This window comes from Megalobrama amblycephala, linkage group LG18, assembly GCF_018812025.1.
Source record: "Megalobrama amblycephala isolate DHTTF-2021 linkage group LG18, ASM1881202v1, whole genome shotgun sequence".
Taxonomy (NCBI): domain Eukaryota; kingdom Metazoa; phylum Chordata; class Actinopteri; order Cypriniformes; family Xenocyprididae; genus Megalobrama; species Megalobrama amblycephala.
In genome coordinates, this window is record NC_063061.1 from 27,385,280 (window position 1) to 27,397,574 (window position 12,295).

The 12,295-nt window shown below is 38.2% G+C and overlaps 1 protein-coding gene across 6 annotated transcripts in view; it reads right to left on the bottom strand.

Annotated features, from left to right (window-relative positions):
• arhgap24 (Rho GTPase activating protein 24) overlaps nucleotides 1-12,295 on the bottom strand; it is a 143,871-nt gene that overhangs the window by 4,619 nt on the left and 126,957 nt on the right. For 5 of the 6 annotated variants that reach the window (XM_048166793.1, XM_048166791.1, XM_048166796.1 and 2 more), the window contains 4 exons: nucleotides 5,613-5,820; nucleotides 2,500-2,632; nucleotides 763-845; nucleotides 85-206 (listed from right to left, as the gene is read on the bottom strand). In XM_048166793.1, coding sequence (XP_048022750.1) covers nucleotides 85-206; nucleotides 763-845; nucleotides 2,500-2,632; nucleotides 5,613-5,820 — 546 coding nt within the window. The remainder of the gene's footprint in view (nucleotides 1-84; nucleotides 207-762; nucleotides 846-2,499; nucleotides 2,633-5,612; nucleotides 5,821-12,295) is intronic. The other variant, XM_048166794.1, reaches the window with a different exon arrangement.

Genomic DNA, 12,295 nt, shown 5'->3' on the forward strand with positions numbered 1-12,295 from the left:
CACATGACAAACAGATTGCTCAAGCACTAAAATAATCATGATTTAGAGCAGTCTGGAGTGAGAGATATGAACAAAAAGACCTACCTTCCATTATAGTCACCGGGTCCTCAACCTTTGGCCTCAGAATATTTGGCCCAAAGACCGTAGCCAGATTCTGTACACTCATTTTATTCACACCTGAGTAGGACTGAACTTCATCCAAAAACCTAAATCAAAAGAATGAATGGTCTTAACATTACAACTCAGATTTCTGCAACTGAATGTTCAAATTTGAATGGATAACAAAAGACGTAAATACAAATAAATAAATATGTAAATACATAAAACGACCCATTTTTATATCATGGCATATTTTATTTTTTACACTATTTAAAAATAGGCACTATTACATGGTTACTTTATTGTTTATTGTTTTATTGGATGGAACTTCACTGTTGCAAACAAAAATAAGATTATATGATATGAGGAAAAAAAGATATATATATATATATATATATATATATATATATATATATATATATATATATATATATATATATTCCCTCATGTCATATGCAGGGCTCTGTAAAATATATATCTTTTAAGTAAATGTTTCTATAATTCACCTATAAAGTCAGCCATTTGTCGCCATATATAGGTGTAACAACGTAACCTGCAGAATCATGTTAACATGAAAAATTCCAACACTAATGCATAATGTGATGAGCTGAATAGAACCGAACTGAATAGAATAGAATAGAACAGAATAAAAATAGCACCTACTTGCATATGTATTTAAGCAGATTGTAGTTCACCAGAGGTAGACCTTCTACTTGCCTTCTTAATTCCTTCATTCCCTGCATAGACAAAAAAAGAAAAAGAAAGCAAATTATGCATTTGTTTAAACTGATTTCCATAATTACATTTTAAATGATCATTCTGGACTACATCATTTAAAGACTTACTAAATCAAAAGACACTTTAACCTGTCCCATTGCTTTTAAAAGTCTGTTGAACTCTTCCTAATTGACTTTAAATATTCACATTGCAATTTATTTCATTATTACTATGCTATCCGTCTAGGCATGGGTCAATGAGTTTAACAATTGATGTAATGATGTGCTCCAATCCAGATCTGTTTTTATCATGGTCGATATGTCTTTTCCCTGCAGGCTCTCTCTGATGAAAATTACTTTGCTGCACCACATGAGAAAGCCATTTCTCAAAAACAAATGGATCCAGTAAAGCCTTCTGCTTCATTTTGACATAGTACCACGATTCTTTGTGTGTACCATACTCGAGGGGTTCTCACAGGTACGAATCTCATTCAAAACCTTGGGGCAGTAAATTAAATTCAATGTTGCAAGACCCCATCGCGCACTTTGATTCTATCCTGAAAAGCCTCTAGCTGGACATGCTGGTGATTTACGCAAGGTAAAAGTTTAACTTGAAAGTCAGAATGAGGCCGTTTCCGTTCCTCAGGGTCAACCCGCTCAGCAAAAAATAAGGGAATGGATGTATGCAAGATGAAAGACGACTGCAGGAGAATAATGTGATGAGTCATATGCCATTCTCTCAGCCTGCTGGTGGGAACTGAACTCAAACAGAAATAAGAATAGCAAGAGGAATGGTGCCAAAGAGTTCAACAATACCTTGAGTCTACAGTAGGCTCATTATGAAAGAGATAACATCCTTTACATTTATTCAGTGTGTTAAAGGTGCAGTAAGTGATTTTGGAGAAACACTGTTGAAAGTGGATTGAACCGACCACCAAAACACACTTTTAGCCAATCAGCAGTAAGGGGCGTATACATATAAAGGATATTAAGATATCTTTAATACTTCTTGAGTTACAGGCATGCAAACTTGAGGAAAAAAACTTTTTACCATTTTTGAACCGTCACCGTTGGCATATAATGAAACAAAGATTGCTAAAGTCAACATATTTTACTAATAGACCTACCAATCTCTGTGTAAAAATAAAATAATGATACTGCCATCTTTCTAAAGTCATTTTACACCCCTCTAATTTGACTCCATATCTCAGGTGAAAATGGTCATTTTGACCCCCCTCTACAAAATAGTGGATTACTCAGTAATTATACATCTGTGACATTTAATATTTTAGCTTTCATCACTATTTATGTTTGTCTTCCTACAGAAAAAAATATTAACAAAATCAAATATTTGAGCCAGGGACCCTCTGGTTGAATTGACACAGAATGACCCAAAAAAGAAATCTAACTGACCCCAATATTTTGAACCATAGTGTATATATCTGGCAACCTGCATCATTAATGGCACTCTTAAATATCGTTAGCCTCATAGCATAATTGCCTAAGTCATTTTTTGGCCAAATTGTGATATCTGCCTTTGAAATATGATCTGGGCAATTATGCTATGAGGCTAACGATATGTTACCACTACTAAGTAAGTACAAAAGGACCGCATGCTTGCAATGTGAAGGTCAGCCATTCATGCCTTCATATATTTTATTAAATGTGTTATGAGGCGACTCACTTCATCCTGGTCTTTGCTGAGGAGTTTGGTGCAGGCCAGAAACTCTTCATATTTACAGAACGGGATGACCGGCTCAGGCAGCTCTCTCAAGTACAGCTTCAACAAGGATGCCACGGTGTGAACGTCTGTGTTACTGCAGAGAAAGATGGAAAGTGTAGACATATTAATGTTAAAGTGTCCAATGAAAAGTTTTTAAACATTAAAGAAGAGATAAAGCATGTAAAGCAGTGTAGGACACTTTAAGGGTATGTTCACACCGAGCAGGTTTAGTTAGATTAAAATGAACTTTGGCGCAATTGTTCTAATAGTGTTGTTCATTTGAATAAGTGTGAACGCTGCCATCCGAACCCCTGAAAATGACAGATTGAATCCCTGTGTTGGTATCCCAGTGTATCTAATGATGAGTTACAGAAAGCTGGTTCTAAATCAAAGTAAGTACTAACACGTCACTGATCAGCCCTGTAACGGCCCCATAGAGTACCTGGGCTTCTGACAACATCGTAACTTGCTGGATTTATTGACACTTCCTGGGTGGGCTATACAGGAATATCCGGCACATTTATAATGTAACTGCCAAATGAATTTTCTGTGCAATGACCCTTTATAATTATCACCTTTGGTTCAGACACCAGTAAGATCTAAATATGAACAGTGTTAAAAATGCAGTGTGCTTTTCCTGACATGTCTCTTCCTGACAGCGTGATTGTGGAGCCCTGACAGCCATCGCTAAAATCACAGACTGTAAATCACCCGGAAAACAGCTGCTGGTGTTATCATGGAAGTGCAGAGAAAGCTTTTCCTGAAAGAGAAAGTGCCCACCGTCTACATTTTAATGTAATGTCCTGAGAGGACATTCCATTAAAATTGACAAAATGCTGCACTTTCAGTCTAATAATGGATAAATATCTATACTAAATGGAAAATAGGTCATTTGGCAAATGTCATATACAGGGAGAAAAAGACAAAATAAAAACCTGGTGTTGTTAAAAAGGAAGATTTTGTCTTGCTAATGCTAATAAATGCAAATTTGTGGATGAATATTCCACATTTAGAAGAAAGCAAAAGAGAAGAAATGCAAATCCATTTGATCAAGTGAAAAATCAAAAGATGGCATTCACTATTATGAAGTGAGGCTCTAAACAGAGCTGTCAATTGCATCTTTTTACTTTGATTTATAACTGGAGCCATGTGTCACTTTAAAAAAAAAAAAAATAAATAAAAACTTTCATAATGCATTTAATTAGGACTCAGTTCAGACATTATTTAAAGGTGCCCAAGAATGCTTTTTCACAAGATGTAATATAAGTCTAAGGTGTCTCCTGAATGTGTCTGTGAAGTTTCAGCTCAAAATACCCCATAGATTTCTTTAAATTAATTTTTTTTACTGCCTATTTTGGGGCATCATTAACAATGCACTGATTTAGGCAGCGCGCCGCCCCCTTAAATCGCGTGCTCCCTGCCACACCAGCTGTCGACTATATTACAGCCTGATTACAGCGCATTTACAAAGTTCACACAGCTAATATAACCCTCAAATGGATCTTTACAAGATGTTCGTCATGCATGCTGTATGCATGTTTCGAATTATGTGAGTAAAGTATTTATTTGGATGTTAACGTTTTATTCTGAGTGAATTTGAGGCTGTCCTCCGTGGCTACAGCTAATGCTACACTGTTGGAGAGATTTATAAAGAATGAAGTTGTGTTTATGAATTATACAGACTGCAAGTGTTTAAAAATGAAAATGGCGACGGCTCTTGTCTCCGTGAATACAGTAAGAAACGATGGTAACTTTAACCACATTTAACAGTACATTAGCAACATGCTAACGAAACATTTAGAAAGACAATTTACAAATATCAGTAAAAATATCATGCTATCATGGATTATGTCAGTTATTATTGCTCCATCTGCCATTTTTCGCTGTTGTTCTTGCTTACCTAGTCTGATGCTTCATCTGTGCAAAATCCAGACGTTAATACTGGCTTGTGTAATCCCTTGAACATGGGCTGGCATTATGCAAACATTGGGGGCGTACACCCCGACTGTTACGTAACAGTCGGTGTTATGTTGAGATTCGCCTGTTCTTCGGAGGTCGTTTAAACAAATGAGATTTATATAAGAAGGAGGAAACAATGGAGTTTGAGACTCACTGTCTTTTCCATGTACTGAACTCTTGTTATTTAACTATGCCAAGGTAAATTAAATTTTTGAATCTAGGGCACCTTTAAAAGTTATGGTATTTGTAAAGAGGTCACCATTTTAATGTATGCATCTAGCAGATATGCTCGTCCAAAGCATTTCTAAATGTTTAACTGAATTCAAAGTTAACACACAGAGCATTGACAATAGTTAGGGGTTGGTGAGATGTTTGAAAGTTGTATTTTTACCATTACTCCAGTCTTGAGTGTCACATGATCCTTCAGAAATCATTCGAACATGTTGGTGCACAAGAAACTTATTTTCAATTCTGAAAACAGTTGTGCTGTTTCAAGATTCTATGATGAATAGGAAGTTCAAAAGAAAATTTATTTGAAATGGAATTTTGTAAGATTATAAAAGTATTTACTGTCATTTTTGATCAATTTAATTCATCGTCTAAAATTATTAATGTATTAAAAAAAATTCTTACTGATCCCAAACTTCTGAACAGTAGTGTATTAGCTCATACATTCCCTTGAGATTGAACCCATGACCTTAGCGTTGCTACCATCACAGTCTACTGTTTGAGCCACAGGAATCACCAGCATGTTGCGTTTTGGTCAAACAGATTCATCATAATGATCATGATGGTTAAAATTCCAGCACCAAACCAACACAAGGTAGTCTTTTTAGCAGGGGAATGAAAGATTGTGGCATTACATGCATTACATTTTAGCTCCCAGCCAACCTGTTTACAACCAAAATCTTGTTAAAATTCTCCATGACTATTACATTTCTCAATGTTTCTGAGACAAAGAAACACACTGGAGAGAGAAGATAAGAAAGGCAAGACAGATAATACAGAAAATCTGAATGAGATGCTTTAGAAGATTTAAAGTTGTGTACATCTGCATTCATACAGATTAATTTCTTATTCATAACAGAGACTATAAGCGTATTTAGAGCAAGTACCAGTCGAAAGACGGCTTCTCTCCACAGTCGAAAGCATCCTGAAGCTCTTTGACAAGGTTGGCTTGTCCAGGCAAACGGAAGAGCCCTTCCTCTCGTAGACCCCAGCGGCGGATGAAGTCCACGCACTGCTCCACCAGCATGGGAGCCATTTTGTTGCCATAACGTCGTTCGTATCGAACTGTCTCTTCCAGCTTCTGACCAAAGATTCCTGAAACACAAACCCATAATTCATGAGGACCAGATAAGCTATATCACGCGTGACCTTTCCAGCGTGATTACATAATGCGTGGCACATCGCAGAGCAGTGCAAGACAAGCATTTTAGTTAAAATTAGGACTGTCGAGTTAACGTGTTAATTAGATTAATTAGTTACAGTGCTCAGCGTAAATGAGTACACCTCCTTTGAAAAGTAACATTTAAACAATATCTCAACGAACACAAAAACAATTTCCAAAATGTTGACAAGACTGTTTTATATAACATCTGTTTAACTTATAACATGAAAGTAAGGTTAATAATATAACTTAGATTACACATTTTTCAGTTTTACTCAAATTAGGGTGATGCAAAAATGAGTACACCCCACAACAAAAACTACTACATCAAGTAGTTTGTATGGCCTTCATGATTTTAATGACAGTACCAAGTTGGCGACATTTTGCAACATCTATCTTTTTCCATGACCTTCCATTCTTCAAGAATGACCTCTTTTAGAGACTGGATGCTGGATGGAGAGTGATGCTCAACTTGTCTCTTCAGAATTCCCCATAGGTGTTCGATTGGGTTCAGATCAGGAGCCACTGAATCACTTTCACCCTGTTCTTCTTCAGAAATCCAACAGTGGCCTTAAATGTGTGTTTAGGATCATTGTCATGTTGGAAAAGTGCATTACGACCAAGGGCACGGAGTGATGGTAGCATCTTCTCTTTCAGAATAGAGCAGTACATCTGTGAATTCATGATGCCATCAATGAAATGCAGCTCCCCGACACCAGCAGCACTCATGCAGCCCCACATAAGGACACTGATACCACCATGTTTCACTGTAGGCACCATGCATTTTTCTTTGTATTCCTCACCTTTGCGACATCATACAGTTTTGAAGCCATCAGTTCCAAAAACTTTTATCTTGGTCTCATCACCCCAGAGTATAGAGTCCCAGTAGTCTTCATCTTTGTCAGCATGGGCCCTGGGAAACTCTAGGCGGGCTTTTTTGTGCCTGGGCTTTAGGAAAGGCTTCTTTCGTGGACGACACCCATGCATGCCATTCCTCTGCAGTGTATGCCGTATTTTGTCACGGGAAATAATCACCCCAGTTTGGCTTTCTACTTCTTTTAATAACTGCAGTAAACTTGCATGCCGATTGTGGCGACCAGGGCGGGCGAGAGCCGTGAGGGAACGGCGCGAGGCCGGTGGCGCAAGAGTTAATGAGCTCCACCTGGGAGGCGCACCGGCCTTGAGTCTCTCACGGAGGAGCTCCGGAAGCAAAAAAGGAGGAGCAACGATAGTGAAGGATGAGAGAGGACCAGGCCTGGACTTTACGTTATGTTTTATTATGTTGGTGTGGCCGGCAGACGTCCGCGAGGGTCTGCTGGCATTAGTTTTGTTTTGTTCTTTGTTTATTTTGGAATTAAAGTTATGTTGAATGTTCGCGGGTTCCCGCCTCCTTCTTTTATGCTTCCGAAGCTCCTCCGTGAGAGACTCAAGGCCGGTGCGCCTCCCAGGTGGAGCTCGTTAACTCTCGCGCCACCGGCTTCACGCCGTTCCTTCACGGCTCTCGCCCGCCCTGGTCGCCAAACCGATTTTCTTCGACCCTTCTCATCAGAAGACGCTCCTGTCGAGGTGTTAACTTCCGTGGACGACCTGGGGATCTCTGTGAGATGGTTGCAGTTCTTTTTAAAATTTTTGTACCACTTTTGCTACAGTATTCTGACTGATAAGTAAAGCTTTGCTGATCTTCTTGTAGCCTTCACCTTTCTGGTGTAAAGAAATTATTTTCTTTCACAGGTCTTGTGACATTTCTCTTCCATGTGGTGCCATTGCTGACAGCATGAAATGGGAAGGGGTTTTAACATCCTTTTATAGTCATCTGTCTGCTCGACACCTGTGTAATGAATAATTAGACTCACCTGTGGTTGAATTCTTGTTAAATTAGACATTTGTATTCTAAAATTTAGCTTTGCTCCAGAGACTTTCAGTGGGGTGCACTCATTTTTGCATCACCCTAATTTAAGTAAAACTAAAAATTTGTTCTCTAAGTTATATTATTAACCTTACTTTCATGTTATAAGTTAAACAGATGTTATATTAAACTTAGTCTTGTCAACATTTTGGAAATAATTTTTGTGTTCATTGAGATATTGTTTAAAATGTTACTTTTCAAAGGGGTGTACTCATTTACGCTGAGCACTGTACAGTGAAAAACACATTTCATTTGACATTTCATACAGTTGATTGATGAGGAATATGAAGCAGGGCAACAACTCACTGCATGAAGGAGCTTATAGAATGCAGTTAGAATGATCATAAAATTAAAGATATCAGGTCAAAAAATGCCCCTGTATGAGTTGTCGTTCATATTTATGTCATATGATATCTAGATAAGCAATATCACACCAGTAATGAACGCAATATCACACGAGTGCTGTTTTTGTCCCGAATAGCACAAAATATTGATTTTATAGGCTACAACAGTTCAATAAATCAGAAGTTAATATTGTGTTATATTTTAGACATAATATTTTCTGTTTTTGCTCAATTTTGCTGAAAATATTAGCTACCTATAAAGCCAGAGCAGAACTGTTGTGCATCCCCGAGCAACACACAGCGGTTTAGTTTTGTTTCTGAATGAATCCGCGTTTTAAGCGAATCAATCGGGTGAATCAATGATTCATTGGCCCATTGATAGAGCATTTACTTCATTCTTGAATGAATCAGCCGTTTGAACGAATCAAATGAATGAATGACTTAATGACTCACTCATTAAGACATTTACCGCCACCTACTGGCAGTTTTAGATTCTTTTTCAGAGTATAACTTCTTTAAAAAAATGTATTTCCATAATAATAATGATAATAATAATAATAATAATAATAATAATAATTATCATTTCCTCACCCTCAAGCTGAATCAAATAAAATATTTCTTTCTAATGCTACTTTTTGTAATGTCTCTTAGATGATCTTTTGGGGGTAATTTCTCAGCCAAATTTGACATGATTAAATTGCGATTAATTAGATTAATTAATCGCCACATTGTGCAATTAATTAGATTAAAATTTTTAAATCGCTTGACAGCCCTAGTTAAAATGGATATAAATTTACATATTTTTTAGAAAATGACTGATCATTTCGCTAGATAAGACCCTTATTCCTCAGCTGGGATCGTGTAGAGCCCTTTGAAGCTGCACTGAAACTGCAATTTGGACCCGTTGAACCCTGCTGAAGTACACTATATGGAAAAAAATCCTGGAATGTTTTCCTCAAAAACCTTAATTTTTTTTTTTAACTGAAGAAAGACATAAACATCTTTGATGAAATAGGGGTGAGTAAATTATCAGGAAATTTTAATTCTGAAGTGAACCAATTCTTTAATGTATTGGTGTGCTATTGTAATATTGTTATGGAAAATAAGTCTTGAGCTATCTGAAAATGAGTTTTTAACTCAATTGAAAAGTCCACATTGAAAAACATAGATTGATCCTTCTACTCCTGTATCAGAGACAAAAAAGCCCCATAAAAGTAAGGAGAGAGAGCTGCTAAAGAAGCCTGATTTAAGCTATTCTTTCATGTCATGCTCTCTGAGAAGAAAATCGCACACTTCCTCTCCTGTCCTGTTCTTTTGTCTGCATCAGTCAGGCTGAAAACAAGCGTGATTCACATGTGGCATGCATATGAGCGGGGATTAGGCCAGACTTCCTGGAAGCTTTGGACCGGTGGCGCTTTCCGGGTCTCCGGACACAGACATGGGGTACGAGATGGTACAAATTCAACTAAACCTAGAAGACAGGAAGAGATTTACCGCCCTTTCCTGTCTGAGCTGTTGGAGGGGGAAAAGGGGGTTGGACAGATGAGAAAAACAACATTTCACATTTTCTTTGATTTTTCACATTCAAAAGAATGTCTGACTCACCATGTTTGAAGCTGACGCAACTTTTAATTTTACGGAAGACACTTCTGTGCATGAAACTATAGAAAAATAAAGGATGCAAGAAGGTGCATCCAAACTGTCTGCCTCCAAACATCTTCAACAATTAGTCCGACGTGGCCTGCAGTCACACTATGGCCGAACAAAAACACAATGGCACGAGAATCTCATCCAAAAGTCCCGGCTAGTAATTTCCCCCACCAAAGTCTTGGGGAAAAGCTTTGGGAACATACTGTAACTTGAGAATATATGCACTTGGATCACAAGTGGACCTCAAAATGCGGAAAGAAAAAGCACTTAATTCGAAGAGTTACTTTTACTTTTCCATATAGATCCTTTCTGGATGAATAAACACTGAAATTTCCTATGATGCATCTCTGGACAAGTTCTTATGGTGCCCACACAGGTGTGAGATGATGATCTGCCTAAAACACAGTAGGAACAAAAGTAAATAAACTAAATGTAGACATTGACTTGGCTTCAACTCTTAATGATTTATGCAGAAGCTCTTGCATGAGTTTCTTGTTTCCCATGAAAAGAGTTTGATGAATCAGACTTGTGCTTCCAGCCAAAGGTAATCTCCTGATGGATTTTCTCTCCCTTCGGTGAGTTCTCCTGGCTTATATCTTGGTTTCTCATGCCTGGATCTCCTGTAAGCGCTCTGTTTGTGAATCCTTGGCTTAGAGCTTTAATATCACATTTGGGTTAAGTTGTCCCTCTGACTTTGACTTCACAATAGCAATAGAGAATTAACATCACTGGACAAACACACACACTCAACTTCATGGCATCTTCAAGCTGTCCAAGGCTTTTCTGCTGACCTTGTGCATTCAAACACAGTGCTCTTTGTGCTGCTCTGCAGCTCTTATCCTACAGAAAATCAAATTTGAGCAGCTGGCAGACCGGCTCTTCCTGCAAACTTCTCCTCTCATTACGGTCTTGCACCTTTTAGGTCTTACTGTCTCATCTCATACCTTTGAGGTTGTCTCTTCTTTTTTTGATGGTCTCTGATGGTCTTTTCTCATCACTTTTTATCCCTTGTTATGGTTTCACACCCTTTGAGCTGTTCTCTTGCGGCTTCTTTGGTCCCCCCCTCCTCTCCTCTGATCCCCTCTCTTCGTCTCATCTCATCTCCTTTCCGTCCACAGATTGGTCAGATTGCCCTAAAGCCATTCCTTGTACTTTCACTGTTCCCTTCTCCTGTATGTCTGGAAACAGAGTGCTTTCCCTCCTTTAAGGAGGTTCGGATTCAAAGGGGAGGAGACGAACCACTCCATCCATCCAAAGCTCAGATCTGACCTGTACTCGAGAGCTGAGAGTACGACAGGGCCAAAACAACCCCCTTCCACTCCGTCCCCTATAGGTTAGTGTTAAAAAAAAGCTGTTAAGCTCTTAGCTGTGTAATCGTCTGTTGTGGCTGTTCCCAGCCTTCTGCCCTCATTCCTGCTGTTCACACCGCCGTGTTTTTTGGTAGACGTTTGAACAACGGTGCTCTGCACAAAAGCTCCACAATAGCTGTGGGCAAATCACTCTCAGCCTAGAAGGTCTTCCAGTTCATTGGCGGAAAAGATTAAACACATAAAGATTGTTTCTTTGATCTTCCTCAATGAAGAATAAAAACATGCATTTTGAATGAATATTCTCTGTCTAAGCCTTCAGGCCTAGATTAACATCTCAAACAATGAAACGAGTACAGTAAACATACCCTCTAAAAAAAATGCTGGGTTGTTTTTTCTACCCAAATGCTGGGTTGAGCCTGTTGGGTAATTTTGTTGGGTTATTTTTTCCGTGGTTGGGTAGTTTTTGTGTTACCTAACTGTTGGGTTAGAGGCTGGTCAATCTCAGTGGCTACGTTTACACGCACCCAAATAATCCATTTGTAATTGTATTGACGGCTCAATCGGATTGAAAAACGTTCATGTAAACACCTTAATCGATCTGATTGAGCTCGAACCGAATGAAATTTCGATCGGATTGGAAGGGGTGGTTTATTCCTTTTCTAACATTCCTTTTCAACAGCAAAAAATAACCATGTAAACGCTTGAATCCGACTACTTTCTCAATCCTATTCAAAAGTCTCTGGGGCACACGTCTTTAGTTGTAAAGATGTATGCCAACAGGCAGTGGCGTATGTATCCCTTCATCACAATATTGGAAATCTTTCCGTTTTAAAAAAAGAAGGTGAGCCAATGGATATCAGACAAGAAGCAATGTGCAAACTTTGCGCAAGAGTTATGCCTTTGAAAAAGTCTCAACCTCGATCAGTATTCACTACAAAAAGTGAAAGTAAAAAGTGACGGAGCTGCCTGATGCTGCATTAATGGAGCATATTCAAATGTTTAAATAATTTTCAAAGATAGCTAATAGTCTAATCTTATATTATCCTCAGAGCAGGTCAGTTATGCGGTGATGCGCTATGAAATTATTGCGGGGCAAATTTATTATAATATTAATTTAATTATAAAAGAAAGAAGCCTAACCTAACAGTAATAATAATAGGCTAGAAGAATGTAACATCATGCAAATCATTTTATTTAA